The sequence below is a fragment of the Lichenostomus cassidix genome, chromosome 1Ab, assembly GCF_008360975.1.
Source record: "Lichenostomus cassidix isolate B80296 chromosome 1Ab, HeHo_3.0, whole genome shotgun sequence".
Taxonomy (NCBI): Eukaryota; Metazoa; Chordata; class Aves; order Passeriformes; family Meliphagidae; genus Lichenostomus; species Lichenostomus cassidix.
The window spans coordinates 1,144,110-1,166,467 of NC_139481.1; the positions used below are offsets into that span (position 1 = coordinate 1,144,110).

Below are 22,358 nucleotides of genomic sequence, written 5' to 3' on the forward strand. Positions count from 1 at the left end.
GCCCATAAGAGGAGGCAGGGATTTTGGTTTAGCTCACCCTTCAAGGAATTTAAAAACTGATTGCAGGCTCCTCACAGGAATTTATTGAGAGAGCTCGTTGATTACCAGCAGTTCTACCCTGAGTATTTTATCTGAGCACACACCTCTATTCTCCCACCTGATTTACAGTGTTTAGGAAGAACAGACCAAGAATAAACCACAAAACTCATTTTCTAGGGAATTTATCCCACAATATTTTATTTAAAAAAAAAAAACACTGATTACTTTTCATTGAAATTAAATGTTTTTTTCACTGATTGAAAGGATTCTTAAAACATCTCTGCAACTATTTCCTCAATGGGTGACATCCCTGGAAAGTTATGACACATTTAAGGCATTTTTTCATAAGTTTTTAAATTTCAAGTGATATCTTGTCAGTCTCTTTACACTTAAACTTCTCAGTTTCTGAAAGTGCATCTTTTTTCAGCTCCTTTACACAGGAAAAGCAAACAGAAACTTGGTTTTCTTACTTAATCATTGCAACATGCTTTAGAAAGAGTGCAGTGCATTCCTGAAGGTGAAGAAGCTGAAAACTCCTCATCCTGGTGACAAACAATACACCAGGATTTTTTCAATGCAGAATGAGTTGTACAAATACAAGAGCTGAGCAGGATAATGGACCTTGCTACTACAGCAAAATAAATACCCACCACACCATGAAAGTAATTCCACAGCTGTGCTCCAAGATTCCTCAATTCTCCTTCCACATATCAACAGAAAATGGATATGATTTGTGAATTTCACCATCATTACCAAAATAAAATTAGTTTATAAATAGATGGTTTTTATATCTACATTAGTAATTTCATCATTGCTCAGTCCCATAAAAATAGCACCTTTGTAAAGACACAGTCAGAGAATATATTAGGTTGAAGTTACTTCCAGATGTCAAACTGCTGGGATCCTCAATCCCTTCACAGACTGTGGCACATCAAGACTTAATGCCACGAGTGCTTTAAAAGCAACACAACCAAATATTTTACATTTCTCACCACAGAGCCTTGTGATGAGCCTTTGGAGTAGGAGATTTGTATATTTGGCTTTCAGGCCAAACACTTCCCTGGACTGGAATCCAGGCATCAGCATGAAGGAAAATGGTAAGTCAGCAGAGACAAGGACTAACTTCACCATCTTTTAGAGAGGAAATGAACAGGAAGAATCACATAAATATAAAAAATACGTGAAAGAACAAGTTTCTAGTTTCAACAGTTCTTAGATCCTTTCTCTAGCTGAGTGTCTGCTGCACTTTTTTTATAAATAACTGTGAAGACCGAGGTTGCTGAGTGCAGAATGTCTTTCTGGTGAAACATTTGCACATTGTCCCCACTGGCCCAGAGGTGCTGAGCTCCATGGACAATGCACAGCTTTCTGAGACATTCTGATACTCCCAGACAGAGCTACTGAGGAGGCTTTTTCATGTAAACCAAGAGATAGGCCGTTTCTCTCCTGTAGAGGCAAAGAGAAAACAAAACACAAGGTATGTTTGAAGATCTAGGTTGCAAGTAACATCCCGGGTTTGCTCCTGCTCAGCTTTCTGAGGTTTAGGTTAACTAAGCTGGCCCTCTCCAGTGTTCCAAAGATTCCCTGGCAGTGCTGTAGTTTATAGCAGGGATTCTTTCCCTCCTACAAGCTCATTTCCTTATGATGCATCACAACAAAAAGCATGGAGAAATCCCAACTGGCACATGTAGCTTCAGTCAGGGTCCAGGAGGGTGGAAATGGCAATCCTAAGTGACAAAAGCACTCCTGGAGCCCCATTTGTGACAATCCAGTCACCCTGCAGCTCCCAGGACAGTCATTTGCAGTCCCATCAGAGTGACTGGGACATGAGGATGCCTCTTCTCTTCTCCTGTTCCCCACTACATCCCAGGCAATATGCAATCCAAACCCAAACCATTTGTCTTCCCTCTCTTTGCTACCCTCATTCCAAAGTCCAGAGCAGCATTAGATAAAAACAGGTACATTTGCATACCAGTGAAGGCTGGAACGCCCATAGGTGCATTTAACATCATCCCATGATACCTACAGAAGAAAAACACACAAGAGGAGACTGATAAAAACTCTTAAGAAATTGGTACCTTCTTATACTATCCCAGAAGTTCTCATAACAGTGGTGTAAGTGGCATTTTCAGGAACTAAACACCTTCCAATAAATTGATTTATTGCATTTACTTTTCGAGGAAAAACAATTCCTCTTCTGAATCTACACATTAAACAGATGTAGAGTACATAGAGCAGGGTTTTCAGCAAATGGCTGCTTTTGCAAATTACAGAGCAGAACCTGAGGCCTTGTTTGGTACAGAAATGAGAGTCACTTTGCCCTCAGCCCAGAGCATCCTGGAGCAGAGGTGCACAGAGCTCTGCAGCCTCAGTTTCCTTTCCCAGCTCTCTTTAGTTAGCAGTCAGTCAGACTGAACAAGACCTGGAGGAATGCCCTGGGAAGGTACAAAAGAAATGTGGCTTTATCTGCTCACCTGGCAAACCTCAGAATCATTGAAGCAATACCATTTGCACTCTGTGAGGCTTCGAATGTAGGCACAGTAATGTCCACAGCTGGTTGATCCTGAATGAGCAACAACAGCAAAGAGCTCATACTGCCAGCTAGCCTGCAAAGAGACACAAAAAGCAGCTTTCAGTGCAGCAATTCTCATCTGCCATGGATGGAAGAGAAGCAGCAGCCAGGGCAGCAAGGATGTGCGTTTTGTAAGGAAAAAGGGAAAAGATGGTATTGGCCTTGAGTATCCTGCCTTTGCTGCTCTTGCCCTGTCAGCTATGGGTTGGCAGCCTTCCTGGAGACCACAGGATTGTGAAAAAGGCAGCAGGACAGCAAAGGAGCAGCAAAGAGGTTCACCACAGCCAACACTGCACTGGTGACTTTTGCTGTTGCCACACTATCCCTTGTTATTTCCCAGTAAAAAAAAGATCCACACTGGGGCAGATCCTTCTCTAGCTGCTTAGCAAAGCTGTTGTTTCCTTGCTTATCTCAACTCTGTGGCAAACAATACTGCATGGGAAATACCAGGAATGGAATTCCCCTGCCTTGGACAGGTGACATCTGCAAAGCCTGGCTGTTGTCCTTACGGCAGGAAGCTCCAGTTATGGTGCCTCTGGTGATTTAATATGAGCACAGAGTGTTGAATAATGACTGAACCAGTTCAAACTATGGGATGTGAGACAACACCAGGCACAGGTAAAGCTTGAGACATAGATTTTTGAGACAGGCACTTTGAACTGAGGCAAGTACTGGTGGGATCTCTTAAATTATTATGAGACCTGAGCAGAGAGGAGAAAAAAAATCTGCCCTTTTTGAACAGGGCCTTAGGAGTATCTCACCTTTTCACTGTCATCTGCTTGGCACTGATTTTCTGTCAAGATTTCATTGAAATCAAGGTCTTGTGGGAATGACAGGTAATGACTAAGCTTGTAGGTGTGAGATGATCTTTCGAAGCAGAAGCGCTTTAGGTGCAAGGTCAGAGTCTGTGGCAGATGGACAAGCTTCATGCTCTGTGAAGCAATAAATAGTGCAGTTGGAAAATAGACATATTAAAACCCATGAAAGTACTGTTTTGTAGCAAGAAGTACATCTACAACAGGAGGGAAGATGTGTGTGGCTTGTACCTTGCTGACAAATCTGAGTTGTTGGTCTCCTAAACTGATATTAATGAGTGCTCTCCCCACCCTCCCCAGTCCTAAAGGTAACTCTGGGTATGAGACATGGGGAAATAATTCTCCAATTACCTGCAGAAAAGGTGTTTTTCTCCCACACTGTTGACAGAAACACATGTTTCGACCAGTCAGCTCTTCTGGATGGAAAAAGTATTGCAGACAGTCCTTCTAAGAAGACAGAGGAGATTTCTTTCAACTGAATTCCTTCAAGCTGGATTTTTATTTCTACATTATTGAACAGGGTCCAAGCAAACAGCAAAACTACAGAAGGTGTGGTTTTTATTCAAAGGACAAAAGACTGCCTAGCAGCCTGAAAAAAAAGTACCTTATTTCTCCTAGCTGGGAGATGAGTCTTTGAGTCTGTTACAGAGTATCTAATCAACACTCTTCTTAGAAAGGCGATTCACAGACTTTATTTTCCAGCCCCCAAAACAAAAAAAAAAATTTGCAAACTTTAAAACTCCTTCAAACTAAGAAGAAATATGAATAAGACCACCTCAAAGTCCCACAGACTCTACAGAGACTCTTGCAGGGATTCTAGGTAAGACCCAGGAGACACCAGAACTGCAAGAAAAGGCTCCCACAGTGAACAGATGGGAATTGTCCCCCAAGGAAACAATGCTGCTGCTAAACTTACCAGAGCCTTCAGCCTGTCAGAATTGGCATCCATCACTGGGAGTGGAAGGGTTAACATGGTGCTGTTGTTCTTTATTTCAAAAGAGCATTTCTGACAGGCCACATGCTCCTGTATGCAGATGGTGTACAGATCACTCAGCTCTTTAACCTGGAGGGGTGAAAAAAAGGCCAATACAAGGTTTATGAAGAAGACAGCTGAGCCCCCTGTGAGTGAGAAAACTTATGAAACAAATTCTCTGTCCCATTTGAAAGATGCAAGGAAAGAGGGGATAATTTAAAAAAAAATTACTTAGGACAATTGCCAGTGAACGGGATCCTTCAAGGAGCTGAGGAAATCACACATGATAAGGGCCAAAGGTTCATTTCAGTGACCATCCTTACCAGCTCTGGCTTTTTCATCTGCTTCTTTAACAAGTTCCAGAGAGTCAGGAAGAGCTGAGCAGCATCATGCTGCACAAACACTGCAGAAAACACAGCTTCAGTCAGTATGATGAACAGCCCCAAGCACAGATCTCCCACAAATGGCACAAGGAGATTTATTGTCCCCTGTCAGATCTAGCCTCCTGGCATCCCATTGTCACTGGTCACCTATGCATTTAACAACCTCTCTCCTTTGGAGCTTTGACCAGTTGGGAGATTTAGCCAGCAAATTCTTCTCTCTGCCCTTATAAGAAGGAGCAGGAAGGATATAGTTTCTGTCCTCAGGGATCTGTGTGAATTCATTCTCTTTTCCAAACAATCCCTTTCTTCTAGTAAGTGACAGCAGCTATTTCACTATCATGATGCCAGTACAGCAAGACAAATCAATGAATTGTCCTCTCTGCCCTGCACAGCCCTTTCCCCCTGGCCAGTATCCATAGCTGGATCTTCTTGCAGTCTGATAGTCGTCCCACCTTTTGGACATCAGCAAATATAGCCAGCAGGGCTTTTTTCCCCTCTTTCCAAGACACAGCATTGCACTCCCAACTGGGAGGCAGCTATAAAGAGCACTGTGTCATTGTGTACCTAACTCCTGACATTTCTGAACTCCTGAAGGAGATGTTGGGATCTGCACTGCTTATTACTGCTGGGTAATGAACACCCTGATCTGCAGACAGAGGTGGGCATGAGGCAGCACTGCTTACATTGCACTCTGTATTCTGAAAGGCAGCAAGCCAGGTCTGTGGGAGCAACAGCTTTGCTCTTGCCACTCTGCATCTTCTCCAGCAGCAGCAGCATTTGGTATGGGACATTGTTCTTCCTCTGTGCAGAAGCTGATGGCACTGTGATCCTGAAAAGGGAAGAAGCAACACCAACGGTAATCAAGCAGTGCAATGGAGAAATATCAGACATCTCTCCTGGACACAGCCTTTATTATAACAGCCTATGAGTAAACCTGGAATAAAATTACATCTTCTTATGGCAAAGAGAGATACAAGCCATAAAGACTCAGTTCAGGACATGAATCAGAGATGACTAACAAGTCAGAACACTGCAACCTCTACCTTTGCAGGCTCTAGTCTGTGTATGACAGACACAAGGCAGAGACCTTGCTGAGGGACCAAAAGCATCCCAACAGCATCTCGGTGAGCCAAGCCTTCAAATGTACATCCCATATAAAAAAGGAGTGGAGACAAGAGAGCAACAGTGGAAATATCTCAGGCAGTTCAACCAGGTGGTACCTTCGAAGGATCCCTGTGAAGCGTATGTTCATGAGGAACACCTGGAGCACAGAGTTCAGACAGCAGCTCAGTCCAAGGTTGTACAGTCCAATAGCTTCTGTAGGCATGAAAAAAGAGGAAGTAAGGCCTGGCGATAGGTACAAGAAAAGAAAGTGAAAATTATTTGAACGTGGCAAACTCTTCTTGCACATATTCAGTCATTCACTGTGTAGGGCCAGCATCTTGGTCAGACCTGAAAAAGTGTTCAACCTACTCTTCTGTTGCTCAAGCAGATAACATTTGGTTTGGTTTGGTAACTGACAGGAAAAATCCAAGTAAGCCTGGATAATGATGCTCAAATTTCTCAGTTTCTCTAGTTTCAGACCTCTAATAACACACCTACACATAAAATAAAATAACAGGACGCAAAGGCTGCCTTATGAGGAGAATAACCAGGGCCCAGTCCATGGTTTAGCAAATCCAGCAATGCTAGCTCTGTTTGGAAAGAGACAGAGCCAGCAACTAGACCTTTTGGCTGCAATGGCCAATCTGAGGACCTAAATAGGGAAAAAGCTCTGAGATCTTCATGTATCCATTTCAAAAAACTCAAAATGGTTACTGGGCAAGGCAAAATGGGAATCATCTGTATATTCCTCAGCGAGGAGGTAAGAAATAGGAGAAAATTAAGTCTATGGACAGAGATTGGAACAGCAGGCATTAGAAATAGAAGATATGAGAGTGAAGAATAGGCAAAACATTATTACCATTTTTTAAATCTGCAACACCAAAGACTGACATCAGCCTCTGATTTTTGGCCTTCACCTCTTCGGCTTCCTCTTTATTATTTTGTACTTCAGTTTTTGCCTCCATGGTCTCGCTCAGTGCCAGCTCTGCTTTCTTGCTTCCTTCTTGACGTCCACTTCTTTGTCCCATCAACAATATTGTTCAAAGACAGAAGGACTGCAGAGAGATACAGAAAGATTGGAAAGAGTGGCAGCATCCAGAAACACAGGACTTGTCTATGACATTTTCATTATGAAAAAGGTGAAAACATAAAATCCTTGAATGGTTTGGTTTGGAAAGGAATCTTAAAGACCATCTGGTTCCACTCCCCCTGCCATGGGCAGGGATGTCACCCACTAGATCAGGTTGCTCATGGCCCCATCCAGCCTGGCCTGGAGTATCACTAAAATCAGTAAGAATACTGCAACAGCATTTGGGATATTTGAATTAATGTGGGTACTGAGGTGTGTGGGCTATTGCTAAGGGAACAGGAATGGACTCTGACAACAATTGCTCATCCTCTCTGCCTCTTGTGGCTAAATAAATAAATGAGCCTTCAGTTCCACAGAAACAGCTCCATCTAGCCAGGGAACTCCACATATCCCTGTTCAAGAAGATTTGGTAAATAAGTTTACTAAAATTGCCCAAAAGGCAGATGTTGCAAAACTCCTCTGTTTAGAAAAAGCAACGTTTTATAACACAAAATAGCAAAACCCAATATTAAGTTTCTCCTTTCTCTTTTGATCAGATAAGTACGTTTGGTTTCTCTCCTGGGCTCTCTGCATTGGCTCTAAGCGCCTGAGTCACAGCACTACTGCGGCACTTTGGACTGTAATTTTGAAAGACATTTAAGCACCAACGTATCAGTTTCTTTTTCTGTTCCTTGAAGTGATCACAGGAAAAGTAACTCTTTACGCAAGAGAACCATTATAATACCTGGATTTTTAAGGGAGTATTCAACAGATCATTACTCTGACAGTCTACTGCGACTCAGCTACTAAAGCAAAATAAAAATACACTAACAAAACAATATGATAAACGTTCAAACGCAGCTACACAAAAACAAGCTTTCTAAAAGCCCACTGCCAACATGGAGACATAATCAGAAAAAAAGCAGATATTCATGGGGTGGGGAAGACCCAAAAAAATGCTCAGAAATTATTCTTCTACAAATATTAAACAGCACGTAAAATCAACCTAAGGCCAAGCACTGCGAGAATGAAGAAAAGCTACTAAGAACGGGAAATAAGCAAAATTCTGGTTCTGCCTTTCATAAAAAAAGAAAATCTTTGCTTTAAAAGCATGTCTTTGGGTTAGCTGTGCCTAATAGTGTCAAATATCAAAGTTACTGAAGATTCAGGCAGAGAAACTTGAAATTAATCTTTTTCCCCAATTATTACCTTTAAACTTAAGTATACTTATTCCCAACTCTACTTTTGATTCTTTACTTTTGAAGATTACATTTGATCTCTAAGTGTCACACGCTAAGATTCACTAAATATTGTCGAATTTGCTGAGAAACTTTATTTGGGGAAAAAAAAATAAACTCCAACATTCAAAGATAGATTCAAGAATATTACTTTTCATACCCGAACGCAGTGATTAGAACAGCTGCGCAGGAAAAGATCATTTCATCTGATTTTTCACTTGCCAAAACAGAGCCTGAACACAAGCAGCGGGGATGTCGAGAGAGACAGAAAGGAGAGGGACAGGCAGCAGAGGTAGCTAAAAACAGCTAGAAATGTACCAGGGATAAAGCAAACGTGGAAGTCACAGCTTTTGTCAGGAAAGGTAGGATTAAGGATGGGATTGAAGAGCAAGCACGGGGCTAAATGGCTTTGGCTGACTTGAGGAAAAGGTGGAAAGGTCTTAGGGCAGAAAGGTGCGGGGAAATACAGGAGGATTTGTGTCTCTGGTTCTAGGAAATTCTCTCCTAGTCTATCAGGATCCCTGTTGCGGGAATAGGGACACAAACAGAACTTCCCAACCCTTGGAACCGCCTCCTTTTGGCTATCCAAACACAGCCTTCCTAAAGTTTGCATTTGACCTCCTTTTCCCTGCACAAGTATACAAAAAAACTGGTGAGTGAGCCAAGGAGCTGAGGAGCAGCCTGTCCTCCTGCCCCCCATTTCTCCTCTCTCCCTGGAGGAGCGGCTGGTGCTGGGGCAGGCGGTGGGCTGCACACGGGGAGCTCGGATGTGGTTCTGAGCAATCTATTCCAGTGCAACTTGTCCATGCCCTCATTAGGAGGGCTGGAACTAGATGGTCTTCAAGCTCCCTTCCAACCCAAACCATTCTGTGTTTCTCTGGTCCCCCCGAGGTGCTCTTCGAAGCGCTCCAGCAGCGACTCAATGTGACAACCCACCCTTAAGGGGAAGAAATCACCTAAGAGAACATCACCTCCCCGCTTCTCTGGGACGCGACTGGAAGGAGACTTCCCACTTAGCTGCCAAACTCCTCTCCGTTATTTCCCTCTATTTCCTTCCCTCCTGACACACCGCGCCTCTGGCATCTTATCTCACAAGCCAGCGAAAAGGCTTCTTACCAATTCCCGCAGGAGTAGCAGCGCTTCGAGCGGACAGTGCCGACAGGGGACAGCGGGGACTCGCACACCGCCTGGCAGGGGACAGCGGGGACTCGCACACCGCCTGGCAGGGGACAGCGGGGACTCGCACACCGCCTGCCCGCAGCCGAGCCGCTCATCCGGAGAGCAGGAGGGCAGCGGGACGAGCTGGGCAGAGGGTGGCAGGAGGGCAGCGGGGCTCGGGAGTGCTGCGGCAGGGCGGAGCGGAGCGGGGAGGTCCCGCCGCGTCAGCCTGCAGCAGCGCCCGCCCCGCCCGCAGTTTTCATTTCCCGCTCGGCCGGCAGCAGGCACAGAAAGTGAAACTTGGATCAGCCCTGCGCCGCCTCCAGCGGCTGCCGCTCCGCCTCCCGGCTCGGAGCGAACCGGGGGAAACCGGCCGAGCGGTGTTGGCTGTCCTTTAACACAGACCGCTTTGCGTGTGCCTTCTGGGGAAGGCGTTGCGATGCTAAACCGTGCACACAGCTCATCCTCAGCCCAGGTGAGAGCAGCAGGCACTCGCAGCCTGTCCAGGTACCTGTGTGCAGATCTCCCCCAGCTGCGCTAGCCATGGGAAGGAGCCAGCGCACGGGAGGCTTTCGGAGCGCTCGTCTGGGAGCCACCAGAGCTGTCCTTGTGCAGAGGCTGCAGTTGTATACCCTCTGGGCAGGTGATGGGAGCCTGCTCACACTGCCTGGCTCTGCCGCAGGCAGCACAGCTCTCCAGTTCTCAGCGGTCAGAGGTCTTCAGCCGAGGCACAGGACAGTGAAAATGGTCCTGAATTGTCCCCACAAATAGGGGTGTGGATATCTGTAGGGATTTGTGAGCAGCACACCTGAGCAGGTGGGACAACGCGTGGCAGTGCAGGGAAAATCCTTTTTCTTTCTATTTTCGATTTCATCTTCCCAGTCCCCCCCTAGTGCATTCCAGTGACCCCAGAAAAAAACAGTGTTTGAGGACAAAGGGGTTTAAATTGTGGGGAAAAACTCCTTTTCCATTATTGTCTGTGTTTAAATTGGAGGGGATCCCCTTTCACCTCTAATTTTAAGGGTATCAGTTGAAGGAAAACCTGCCTTTTCCCTGATATAGGGGCTATCAGTAGATGGAGAATTGTCATTTTCTGGTTATAGGAAAGGGGAAAACCTTTACGATGCCATTTCATGGGTTTGAGTTGAGGGGAAACCCCCCATTTTCATAATCTTAAGGTTTCAACTGCAAGGGAATCCCCATTTTCCTTAATTTTTAAGGGTACAGATTGAGGGAAAATCCTCCTTTTCCCAATATTTGAAGTATTTAAATGGAGAAGAAAAGGAAAGTAAACATGAGGTGAAAAATGGCAGGAAAAATAAGAGAAAAAAGCGCGGGAAACGTGAGGGGAAGAGAGCGCGGGAACCATGAGGGGAGAAAGAGCGGGAACCGTGAGGGGAGAAAGAGCGGGAACCGTGAGGGGAGAAAGAGCGGGAACCGTGAGGGGAGAAAAGAGCGGGAAACGTGAGGGGAAGAGAGCACGGGAAACGTGAGGGGAAGAGAGCGCGGGAAATGTGAGGTAATTGGGCACTCATGCATTAATTCATTGTGAATTTATTAACACCGTGGAGATGTCATAACTGGCATAGTAGCTGATTGAGGATGCATGGAATCCTGGCTTTGGCAGACCTTCGGGGTGTCTCTGTTGGCCCTGTTGCTGTCATGCAGGAGCAGAAAGCAGGGTTCTGCAGCTTTTTGGGATTAATTGAATTAAATCATTGAATGTAGTGAGTTTATCTTGTACATTAGATCTTAAAGAGTATTAAATGTGCAAGGAAGAGCAAGTCTTTTTGCATTGCTGGGAGTGGTGGAGCATTACTACAGCTGGTTGTATCTCATAGGATAATTTAGCTGTCGTTTATAGAACAAAAATGTCACTGTATGACCTCTCCTAAATTTATGTTTAGAGCATACAAAAATGTGACCTAATCGTTGACACATGCAATACGGTGACACAGAGACAATTCTGTGCTCACTAGGAACAAAGTATATTTTAAAATTACTCCCCATCATTCTCTTCTTCAAATGAGTCAGTTCCCACTTCTTCATAGTCCTTTTCCAGGGCAGCCAGGTCCTCTCGGGCCTCTGCAAACTCTCCCTCCTCCATGCCTTCACCCACATACCAGTGCACAAAAGCTCTCTTGGCGTACATCAGGTCGAACTTGTGGTCAAGCCGTGCCCAAGCCTCGGCAATGGCCGTGGTGTTGCTCAGCATGCAGACTGCCCGCTGGACTTGGGCAAGGTCTCCGCCAGGAACAACCGTAGGGGGCTGGTAGTTGATGCCAACCTGGAAACGGGAATGCGAGAGGAGGATGTGGAAAAGCAGGAGCAGGAGGCAGGCAAAGAGCTGAGTAATGTGAGTAAAGTTGCAGATTCTGGGGAAGAGTGGTGCCAGGGGGCAAATGCCATTACGAATGTCAAAGAGTATGACACACACTCATTTTAATATCTACAGTTTAATGTACACTGACAAGTTTGTACCTTTCTTAGCAGCAGGTCAATACTGAACATAGAGTACTATGCTCTGTAGAAACTGACATAAAAAGTGGTTCCCAGTTGAAAGTTTTCATTGTTAAAGGAACTGTTCATATGACAAATATTTTTCCATTATTAATGTCTGTATTATTGTTGAAAATATGTTTCCCAACACTGTAGCCAGTGGGGAGAAGCTGTATAATATTTCTAGGTTAACTAAGAGATTCCCTAGTATCAGCATTTCCTTTATTAATTTGATCAGTTTTGGTATTTCCTATTAGATTGTGCTTCAGAGGCAACAGTCACTGGCTGTTCCAAAGGTCAGGTCTGAAATTAAAACTTCTTTAAATTTTAATTCATATATACTTCAAATTTTCTCATATTTAAATACGTAGGAGCCTGTGTCAATGGGATGTCCAAAGACGAAAAGGCACATTTTGTATAAATGCATCCTTCTTACGTTCATTGGGAAATATTTATATTTCCCCATGTTGTGGGAAATACACAAGACTGAAAACATTAAATATGGGTTTTCTACTAGACTGAACTCCCCCTTTAAACACTAAAGAGAAGCTCATGGCAGCCCTACTCACCTTGAAGCCCGTTGGACACCAGTCGACAAACTGGATGGTTCTCTTGGTCTTGATGGCAGCAATGGCTACATTGACATCCTTGGGGACAACATCCCCCCGGTAGAGCATGCAGCAGGCCATGTACTTGCCGTGCCTCGGGTCACACTTCACCATCTGGTTGTTGGGCTCGAAGCAGGCGTTGGTGATCTCGGCCACCGAGAGCTGCTCGTGATGCGCTCTGTCCGAGGAGATGATGGGCGCGTAGGTCACCAGCGGGAAGTGGATGCGAGGGTAGGGCACCAGGTTGGTCTGGAATTCTGTCAGGTCGACATTCAGGGCTCCGTCAAAGCGCAGCGAGGCTGTGATGGAGGAGACAATCTGGCTGATCAGGCGGTTCAGGTTGGTGTAGGTGGGACGCTCGATGTCCAGGTTCCGGCGGCAGATGTCGTAGATGGCCTCATTGTCCACCATGAAGGCACAGTCCGAATGCTCCAGCGTGGTGTGCGTGGTCAGGATGGAGTTGTAGGGTTCCACCACAGCGGTGGAGACTTGAGGGGCTGGGTAGATGGCAAACTCCAGTTTGGACTTCTTTCCGTAATCCACAGAGAGGCGTTCCATCAGTAAGGAGGTAAAACCAGAGCCGGTACCACCACCAAAGCTGTGGAAGATCAGGAATCCTTGCAGCCCAGAGCAGGCATCAGTCTAGGAAGCAAAAGAGAAAGTGAAAGAGTACAGGCTGGAAAAATAGGAGAAGACTATTATGTGAACTTATTCTGAGCTGAAAAAAAGAGCAGACATCAGCAATACATAGCATAGATTTCATGTCAGGTTTTCCTGAGAAAGGGCTGGTGATAATTCCAACCTTTGCTTTCCTCACTGTCTCAAGTTATGACATAGGGAGCCTTATCTATCCAGGCCTTCTCCGTCTCTAGACTTCACACTTCTCTCAGTTATTCCAGCTGAAACCAGCAATGTACTACTGCATAACCCACCCTTCAGTATCAGTGTTGGTGCTCTAGGCCTGTGTTAATAATAAAAAATTACTTATTCAAAATCACTTTATAAAAATGCCTGGAGGCATACAGCTGGGAAGTGAACTACTGGGCTTCTCTCTATTGGACTACTTGCAAGACATAGTCTGTATGACTTGCAGTCTCTTTTCTGAACCATTGGTATTATTTGCAATTATTAGTTCAGCCCTTCTTTATTCTGTGGAGTCCAAACTGCTGTTTCAAAACTACCAGGACTTACCAGCTTACGGACACGGTCCAGCACCATATCAATGCTTTCCTTGCCAATGGTGTAGTGGCCACGGGCATAATTATTGGCTGCATCTTCCTTTCCAGTGATCAGCTGTTCTGGATGGAAAAGTTCCCGGAAGGTGCCAGCCCGTACTTCATCTGAAGAAGAAAGAAGTTGTACACACCACGTATACCTCCTGATAAACTGCTGGGGATCCTCCGGTTCCTATGTTTGTAACACCTGTGACAGAATCTGGCATTCTGTGTCACAGAAAAAGTAATTTCATGTTACCTGGTGGCAGACCAAGGTACAAAGGGCTGCTTTGTGCCAGTGGAGACTGGTGGCACACCATGGTGATGTGAGGAAAAGCAATCTCATCTCCATTTTGCAGGTTTATTTCTATACTGACCTACTACAGTTGGTTCCAAGTCCACCATTACAGCCCGTGGCACATGCTTCCCAGTGGCTGTTTCATTGAAAAATGTGGTAAAAGAGTCATCACAGCTGAGTTTATCTTGCAGGTCCTTGAAGGTGCCATCTGGCTGAATGCCGTGCTCCAGGCAGAAGAGTTCCCAGCATGCATTTCCTATCTGGACTCCAGCCTGGCCAACGTGAACAGAGATGCACTCACGCTAAGGGGAGAGAGAAGCAGCAGGGTGAGAAAAAACAGTGTACCTTAGTCCTTCTTATTCCTGGTAGTTTGCTTTTCCAAAAAATCTGTGCATTGTCACTGTCAGCTGTTCATTTTGTTGTTCAGCCCCACGACCACAATGAGACTGCACATGCTCATGCCAGATACTGGGACAGTTCTTTAAAAAAATTCAAGGTCTGTGTGCTGTGTTACAGAAGTATATTAAAACAGTCAGGAAAAATTAATTTCAATTACATGAACCCCACCTTTCCTCCTAAATTGGCCCTGCGGAGAAGCACAACCCAATATAGTTTATTTTTACTCCTGGCTGGAACCTGACACAGCCATGTGGTATCCTTCAGCCTTATGTAACCCAGGGCAGGTGATATCTTTTGATCCTTCTACCCTCTGATTGCAGGCTAGCGGGAAAACTTGGAAGAACTACTTTCAGCAATTTTCACCTAAGGAAATTGTTTCAGATTTTCTTGGTTGAAACAAATGTTCCTTCTAGCTCCTGAACAGCCATTAATTTTGCATCACAGGTCCATTGCTTATGGGCAGTGCCATTGCAGTATAGCATGTTTATTTGCATAGTTTTGAGCATTGTTACTGTGGCAGCCAGGAAAAGAAAACTGTGTAACACCAGGCTAAAGTAGGCAGGTGTCCATTGCTCCAAAATCCTGTACACTTAGAAGTAGAATAGCATGAAGGTCCTGGTGCTGGATTTCATAAGTTCACAAACAGAATTATAGAGCAAATACTTCTGGGTTAGTCCTGATGATTACAACACTGGCTGTAGTGAAATGAATTCGTTATGGAAAGTATAGCCATTGGGACTAAATTAATTTAAAACAGACACGAAGGTAAATAACTTCTTTTGTTCTTTTTTTTTTTTTAATTATCTCATATGAAAATGAATCATTGTTGAGAAAATGTGGTCACAACAGAAAGTACCAAACAGCTAAGCCTCCACATCTAATTTATCTTATAATTCCAGTAATTAGGCACTCTGAAGAAAACTTAATCCCATAATGCTTCAGTGAGATTTTCTGCCACTCCTTTCTCATCTTCTTATGTGGTAAATGGTGCATGTGATCAGAGTCCTGTGTCACAGCCTACTGACAGCAACAGCAGATCCCCCTGCCTTCGCTCGCCCACAGCCCTCCCAATCCCCATATGACTGGTGCTCCCACATCCCCCTTACCATGGTGTCTGCAGAGGTGTTTCCTTCCCTTTGGGCTCACTGGGCAGCTCTGTGCTGGCGCCTGGCTCTGGGCTGCACGGCAGGAGGCACCCTGCGCCCAGCAGCTGCTGCTGTGCTTCAGTGTCACAGCGCCCTGGGGAAGAGGTCACCCTGTGGCACTGCTGCCTCCTGCCCTGCCAACACCCTCCTGTGCAAATCCACCCACGCAGGCAGGGCCATCTTACAAAACACTGCACTCTTAATAAGTTCTTTGGTGATTGCACAAAACCCTCTTTCAATCTGGGATGTGTAAGTCTTCGCATTTCCCACACGTTTTAATACCTTCTGCAGCGAGTGAATGAAGATTTAAATGCTTCCGTGTTCCCTGCAGAACTACTTTCTGTCATTCTGTTGCCACCTGCTGGGAGAACCCTCTCATTTCAGGGATTTCTGAAATTCCCCCTGTATAACATTGCTATATTGACAAAATACTGGCTTTCAAGCATTATCCCAGAAACAGAGAACTGTGCTATGTATTTTCACTTTTTATTTGTAGAGTTTTCTCCCTTAATATAGCAAATTCAAAACTGTAGTTAATTCTAACATAAAGATACATTCATCTAATAATGATGAATGCCAGGTACTTTATTCTTGGTAGTATTAGTCTTGGCTACCCCAAAATGCATACTTATACTCTACCAACACCATCAGTTGATTAGATCTCATCAGATTCACGCTGAACAACTCTACTTAATTCAAACATACCTGTAAAATGAGGGCAGGTAGTGAAACAACTGTGGAAAACTTTTATATACTTTGTAGTATATCAATAAACACAAAATTTTTCATATACTTAATCACAGCACAAACAAGCAACTCTACAAAGAGGTAAATCAGTAGTCACTTTATTATAAAAATTATATATTGCAGCTTTAGTATTAATTGCAAAATAACCCTGACAGCTTATTTCTGACTTCTTGCTCTCTCATGATGAATTAAATATAATACAAATTCTAAATCAGTAGTACTCCAATAAAGTCAAGGTTACCAACCTACACTTAAAATAAAGGTGAATGTTAAAAGTCCTGGTAAATGACATTTAACAGCACTCTAAAAACCATGTATGGCCCGCTGAAACCACTGGTCCCAACTTCTAAAACAGCATCTCTGCCATCTAACTAAAAATCTGCTGCAGTCAGAAGACTAAAGCAAAATGTGTTTATTACCTAACAGTCACTTTGATAAGAATTTGGCCCGACTTCAGAGTGAAGTTTGCCATTTCATTGTGGCTTACAAAGGACTTAACCTGAGACATCTCACCTTTAACTTGTCCCCTCCAGCACACAGCAGTTTGAAAGCAGTACTTTGTTATGTCAGTGCTCCCTCATTGGAATTTACCTTTCATTGGTTGATGATAGAGGGATGAATGGATGAAGGAAAAATTAATGTTCCACCCCAAACCTCCAGTTTCTGCCCCAAGTGGTCAGAAATGGAGTTGGTCTGGTGATAGATCTGCAGATGTATGATTTTCTTGCCACTGACCTGGGGAAGGTTTTGGGATGTCAGAGAAGTATATCTTTCTATAAAAATAAACTTTTGTTCTGAATGTGCATTGCTAAATGACTCCCATCTAACCCAGGACTTTGGATACTGGGGACTTTGGAAGCAATTCTAGATATACAGAGAGTTTTTGACATCTACATAAACAAAGCAAGAGGTAGGGAAAGAGTAAAATGAAGCAACGACTTCAGTTGTTCAACTAGACAATAACATAAAATGGAATTTAAAAAAATAAATCTCTCTCCTTACCACCACCACATGCTTCTAAGAATGATTACACATCAGGCAAGCATGAAGTGCTGTAATTTGCATTTAAGAAGAATAGATAGAGCACAACAGTCTTTGTGGCCCACCATCTCATCTTTCTGGCTTAAATATGACTAAAATCCAGTGGGACAAAGAGGATCAGTCACAAAAGAAACCATGGCTTTCAAAATGCAATAGGCTTCACATTCTCCAGTGTTCTTCTTCCATGTGCTTGTCCTAAATCCAATGCTGCAAGAACTGGGCTTTTCAGATGTCTTCAGGCAAAACAGAATATTCCCCTAATCACTGGTACTCTGTTGCCTTTTACAGTCATGCCTCCAGGAACACTATTGCACTTGCTCAGAGAACTGCCCAACATTTTCAAGGATGAGAACTTCTTCCACAGTTCATAACTGGCTACACAACCCTCCCTCAAGAGACATATCCAAAACAAAGTGTTTGAAAAGGAGGCTTCTTATTCAGTTGTAGATATGTAAGGAGTGGCTTTATCCTAGTGTTGGACAGGATCAAACAAAATGTCAGGAATACTTGTTGTGGTTTCAAAATTCATACACCAACATTCCCTGTCTGAAGAAATTCAAGGAGTCCACAGGTGGTGATCTCAGATCTCAACAGTCCCTGAAGAACCTGCTAACATCCCCAAGACAAGGTGACACTTTTAGTGATGGAAGACACTTAGTCTCGAATTGGAGGCCTATGGACTGGGGAAAGCACAGCTGCCCAAGCTTGTCGGAAGAGCTGGACCAGTTTGTAAATGAATGGCAGTGATGTGGGAGAAGCTGCAAAACAGAACAAAAAGCAAAAGAGATTGCATTATAAAAGGTAAAACTAACATACACTAAACATATTAAGAAAGAACTACTCCCAACTAGAGTTAATAAAAACCTAGTTCTCTTCATTCCTTTGGTTGAATTATTGGATCTTTACTCTGGCTACTTCTCCCTAGCAAGCTGCCTTCACTGTATTCCAACGGATTATTTGTAGAATAACTATGGAGCACCTGTCATGCAGCAGAAGGGGAAACATCTCTCCCCACCACATCCCAGCTGCCATCTCTACATCACAGGACCAGCCCATTCTTCAGGGACAGCAGCAGCCATCACCAGTGAAACTCCTGCATGAGATGATCAAATGCATGGTGCAGTGCTGCCCCTGGGAACTCTCTGCTTTCCTGACAGCACAGCCTGTCAAGCAATCACTCATCCAGAGGACATTCACCTCGTACCACCACAAGCTGACTGAGGCAGAGGCTGAGGCTAGGACAGCTCTGCCCCTCACAGTCTGTACCTTGTCTGCTGGAAAGAGCTGAGGATGGAATAACTTTTCAGAACACTGGTGATTGTAGAGCTGCATCTTTCTATATGGACTTCAACTGGAAACATTAGAAACAAGCCCAACAATAAGTTCCTAGTCACACAGTTTTTGTGCCTCCCTACAAAGAGACATTTACAGAGACCTAATTTATTAAAAGCAACTCATTTCTTCTCCATAACCATAATGGAATTGTAAAAATTGGAAATTTTATTCCTGTACCTGGGTCTAATCTCACCACCACCAAGTACAGCAAAAAAGTAGCCAAGAGCATCTTCTTGTAAGGAAGTAAATAGAAGTGGTTTGACATGGACCTCAGTGCTCTACGTAACAATGTCAACATGGTCAGGAGCTTTTGGGACAGTGCTCCTGGAAAGCAAGAACAGAAAGGCTGTTAGGGCAAAGTTTAAAAAGTAAACACACAGATATAGACAGTAAGAAATTAAGACACTAGATGTCTGATTGCATGAGAGTTGGGTTGGGTTTGGGTTCTATATAACAGGGAACAGAGAAACAGTACAATTTTTTAATACCATACATTATACCTTTTTTTCAGGCATCTACTTTAGTATCATATGATCTTGTATCACAGTTGTGCCAACTTCTCTCCAGGGAGAAAACATCAAGTGATTTACAGTTCTGGACAAGAAGCACTACTGTAAATGCTACTCATGCATTGTTCTACTTGGATTCAACTGTAGATGGAAATGAAGCCAACTGTACACAGAGCCAAAAAAACATACCCTTAAAGAATTGCTAAGTAGTTTTAGTTTTCCATTTTTACCTTAAAAAACACTTCAAAAACCTCCACAGTGCTTTTGATCCTGGACATTGTCATCTCCTGACGTTGGCAGAGAATAAATATGCTTTGCAATTCTCAGCAAAGATATCACTAAATCTTTTATTTCCTGCTGTGGTACACAACGGGACTTCCTCATAGCTGGTTTATCATGGTAATATTCTTAATACATTGTTAATATTTGCTACCCTTTGCTAGTGAGGCACCAACTTGAAATGAAATTGTAAAAAAAGAGCACAGACAACAGAGGGAAAGCCCACCCAGGATAGTTTCTGTTGCTGGGTCTTGCTGCTCTTCATCAGCCGAGCGCATCTCTTCCTGCTGAGCCCACTGACTGCGGCTCTCGCAAATGGTGCTGAGAAACGCCAGCTGCTGCTCGCTGTCAAACACATCACAGCCTCTCACCAGCTCCTCTGCACCCTCAAAGCGGCCCAGAGGCAGCAGCACGTGCACCAGGTAGAGCTCCAGCAGGGACCTGAACTCGGGAAGGCTCTGATTGGCATGGTCTCTCAGCCAGCTGCTGCCAGCCTCCAGCATCACCTGTGGCTCTCTCACTTTGCTGTACAACAGGATGCTGAAATACAAAGGAGAAGTATGAGAAAACCCTAACTCTTTGTCAAAGCTGACATCACTGACAGCTGCTACCCACAAGCAGTTCTCCTGAAGGTATGAATCAGGGTCGACATTGAAGCACAGAGAGAATTCTGAGGCAGACAACAGGTGCAGCTACTGATGTTACTCTCAGCATCACCCCCTTTGTACTTGATCACCGTGAAGCAATCTTGCAGGCATGCTCCAGCACACACAGGTCAAGAACAGGCCTGTCCCAGATCTCACTTACACCATGCAAAGTGAAAATGTCATGTAATACCCAAGCCTAGCCTGCTCTTAAACCTAACACAAGCCCTGTGTGCATATCTGACAGAAACAGACAGAAACTCACCACAGCTCCAGAACTTTTGGAGGCAGATGTTCAGGGACATGGTAATACTGTAGGACCCAAGACAGAACTTCTCTCCACCGGTTCATCTCAGCCAGCGCCTGAATCCCCACAACACAAAGGGAGCATTTCACTTCTGCAAAACTGGTAAGGAACAGACACCTAAATTAAGTGTTTCTTATCAACCACATTGCCCCTGCCATCCCTTCCAGTGAGCTTTAGTGCACCCAGGTACTCCACAGTTCTCTGGCAGCTGCTTCCCCTCCTTCCCCTCTACTTGCCCCCGATAAAAAGGCCAATTCGACCTCCGAGGATATGCACTGTCATCATCTCTGAGAGAACGAAGGCGAGGCTCCTGGCCACACCTCATTCCATCAAACACGCACAGACCTCTTCACATGAAACGTGTTAATATCGACAGGGATAAAAGAAACCCCAAAGCAGGGCAGGCATGGCGTGAAGTTCGAAGCCAGCCCGGCGCTGATGTGCCACCGAGCAGCATCTCGGCGCCACCCCGTCCCCTCCGCCCGCCCGGCACCGCCCGCACCTCTCATGGCCGGGGCCGCCGCCGGGTCCCAGGCTGTCGCAGCCCGCCTCGCAGCGCTCCACGGCGGCGGCGAAGTCCCGGTGCAGCACCAGCAGGTCCGCCGCCTCCTCCAGCAGCGCGGCCGCCTGTGCTGGCCCTGGGGCCCAGGCGGGCGGCTCGCCCCGCATGGCAGCGGCGGGAGAGCTCTCCCCGCGCCCGCACGGCTCCGGCTCCGGCTCCAGTGCCGCCACCGCCCCCGCCGGGGCCCGGCTCCGCTCCGCTCGGGCAGGCACCGGAAAGCCGCGAGACAGCCCCGGACCCGCCGCCTCCCGGCAGCGGAAGGGCCGCCCCGGTGAGCATCTCCCGGCCCCGCGGGCCGCCGGGACGTGTAGTCACTGCTGCGGTGTCCGGGACGGGCAGAGGGCAACGGGGATGTTTGGGGAACTGGAGCATCTCTTACGAGGAAAGGCTGAGGGAACTGCGTCTGTTCCGCCTTGAGAAGGGACGACTGAGAGGCAGTCTCGTTAATAAGTACCTAAAGGGGAGTGCTAAAAAGTTAAGCCAGGCTGTGCTCGGTGGTGCCAAGCAATAGGACAAGAGGCAATAGGGAGAAACTGACGTACAGGAAATTCCACCTGAAGAGGAGGAAGAAGTTCTTTGCTGTGTGGACCAGATTGCCCAGAGAGGTTGTGGAATCTCCCTTCATAGAGATATTCCGGAACCATCTGGATGCAATCCTGTGCCATATGCTCTGCGCTGACCCTGGCTGAGCAGGGAGGTGGGACCAGATAACGCACTGTGTTCACTTCCAACCTGCCCCATGCTGTCACTCTGACTCCGCGGGGATTAGCGGTGGAACGCGGGGTCTCGAGGGGCGCTCCGAGAGGCTGCGGCCGCAGCAGTGGGACCGTGGCAGAGTCGGACCCACCTCGGTGCCCCTCCCTGCCAAAACGCCCTTCCTTCAGTTTCTCCCTCGTGTGGCTGCCGAGGAAAAGGGGCAGAGCGGGCGCTTCCCTCCTCGGCTGTTCTGCCCGCGGCCGCCGGGCGTCAGCCCAGCCCCGAGTGTGTCCCAGCCGAGCCTGCAGCTTTCCTCAGCCCGGCAGGAACCAGGAGAAGAGCTCTGGCGCGGTGCTGGAGGGATGCGCTCCCCGCGCTCCCGCAGTGATGGAGCGGCTGCTGGATCCCTCCGCTCCCCGCCGCCTCTTCCTCCGGGCATCTCTCCGCAGGCGCCCCACGCTCGCAGTTTAAAGCATATACGCTGTTAATGGAGTTCGGGCACAATAACAGTGCTGCCAGCAGCACCCGGCAGGCAGCGATTCACATTCTCCTTCAGTTGTTATTTAAAAACAACAGGGTGTCTTGGTTACAAGGTAATTACGGCAGTCAGTGCAAACGCTCTTCAAAAACGAATCTCTGCAAGAGAGACAGCATTGATTTACCTTGTAACTTTTTGAAATAATTGACAGCTTTATCTGTACCTCCACTATGATTATTTAATTAA

General features: G+C 45.6%; 3 protein-coding genes across 4 annotated transcripts; all 3 read right to left on the minus strand.

Annotated features, from left to right (window-relative positions):
* Nucleotides 1–205: 205 nt before the first annotated feature.
* Nucleotides 206–11,225, minus strand: USP18 (ubiquitin specific peptidase 18). Of its 2 annotated transcripts, none has more exons than XM_085049320.1 (11): nucleotides 9,310–11,225; nucleotides 6,746–6,941; nucleotides 6,003–6,099; nucleotides 5,466–5,611; nucleotides 4,723–4,802; nucleotides 4,343–4,489; nucleotides 3,778–3,870; nucleotides 3,373–3,543; nucleotides 2,514–2,645; nucleotides 2,012–2,061; nucleotides 206–1,485 (listed from the first exon to the last, which is right to left on the minus strand). In XM_085049320.1, the coding sequence occupies exons 2-11, from the start codon at nucleotides 6,912–6,914 to the stop codon at nucleotides 1,437–1,439; spliced, it is 1,134 nt and encodes a 377-aa protein (XP_084905446.1). In that variant the 5' UTR covers nucleotides 6,915–6,941; nucleotides 9,310–11,225; the 3' UTR covers nucleotides 206–1,436. The 2 variants fall into 2 exon arrangements, with proteins under 2 accessions (XP_084905446.1, XP_084905445.1); XM_085049319.1 differs by having other exon boundaries at nucleotides 3,778–3,873.
* A 90-nt stretch (nucleotides 11,226–11,315) lies between these two features.
* On the minus strand, nucleotides 11,316–15,626 carry TUBA8 (tubulin alpha 8). Its single transcript, XM_085049318.1, has 5 exons — nucleotides 15,476–15,626; nucleotides 14,050–14,272; nucleotides 13,650–13,798; nucleotides 12,420–13,100; nucleotides 11,316–11,638 (listed from the first exon to the last, which is right to left on the minus strand). Exons 1-5 carry the CDS (start codon nucleotides 15,476–15,478, stop codon nucleotides 11,351–11,353), a joined length of 1,344 nt encoding a protein of 447 aa, XP_084905444.1. The 5' UTR covers nucleotides 15,479–15,626; the 3' UTR covers nucleotides 11,316–11,350.
* A 717-nt stretch (nucleotides 15,627–16,343) lies between these two features.
* Nucleotides 16,344–21,199, minus strand: PEX26 (peroxisomal biogenesis factor 26). The gene is made up of 5 exons (XM_085049322.1): nucleotides 20,879–21,199; nucleotides 20,335–20,475; nucleotides 19,652–19,965; nucleotides 18,815–18,961; nucleotides 16,344–18,060 (listed from the first exon to the last, which is right to left on the minus strand). Exons 1-5 carry the CDS (start codon nucleotides 21,043–21,045, stop codon nucleotides 17,957–17,959), a joined length of 873 nt encoding a protein of 290 aa, XP_084905448.1. The 5' UTR covers nucleotides 21,046–21,199; the 3' UTR covers nucleotides 16,344–17,956.
* Between the last annotated feature and the right edge of the window lie 1,159 nt (nucleotides 21,200–22,358).

What these genes read in the sequence shown, in the direction of transcription:
- TUBA8 (XM_085049318.1), bottom strand. An exon ending in CTTGGAACCAACTGTAGTAG is followed by an intron (nt 13,799 to 14,049) that starts GTCAGTATAGAA and finishes TTTCTTCTTCAG; the next exon opens with ATGAAGTACGGGCTGGCACC. An exon ending in TGGACCGTGTCCGTAAGCTG is followed by an intron (nt 13,101 to 13,649) that starts GTAAGTCCTGGT and finishes TTTGCTTCCTAG; the next exon opens with ACTGATGCCTGCTCTGGGCT.
- PEX26 (XM_085049322.1), bottom strand. Translation starts at nt 21,045, where the DNA reads ATGCGGGGCGAGCCGCCCGCCTGGGCCCCAGGGCCAGCACAGGCGGCC. An exon ending in CCAAAAGTTCTGGAGCTGTG is followed by an intron (nt 19,966 to 20,334) that starts GTGAGTTTCTGT and finishes TTTGTATTTCAG; the next exon opens with CATCCTGTTGTACAGCAAAG. An exon ending in AGCAACAGAAACTATCCTGG is followed by an intron (nt 18,962 to 19,651) that starts GTGGGCTTTCCC and finishes CTTGCTTTCCAG; the next exon opens with GAGCACTGTCCCAAAAGCTC.
- USP18 (XM_085049319.1), bottom strand. Translation starts at nt 6,914, where the DNA reads ATGGGACAAAGAAGTGGACGTCAAGAAGGAAGCAAGAAAGCAGAGCTG. An exon ending in TTCACAGGGATCCTTCGAAG is followed by an intron (nt 5,612 to 6,002) that starts GTACCACCTGGT and finishes TTCCCTTTTCAG; the next exon opens with GATCACAGTGCCATCAGCTT. An exon ending in TTCAGAATACAGAGTGCAAT is followed by an intron (nt 4,803 to 5,465) that starts GTAAGCAGTGCT and finishes TGTTTTCTGCAG; the next exon opens with TGTTTGTGCAGCATGATGCT.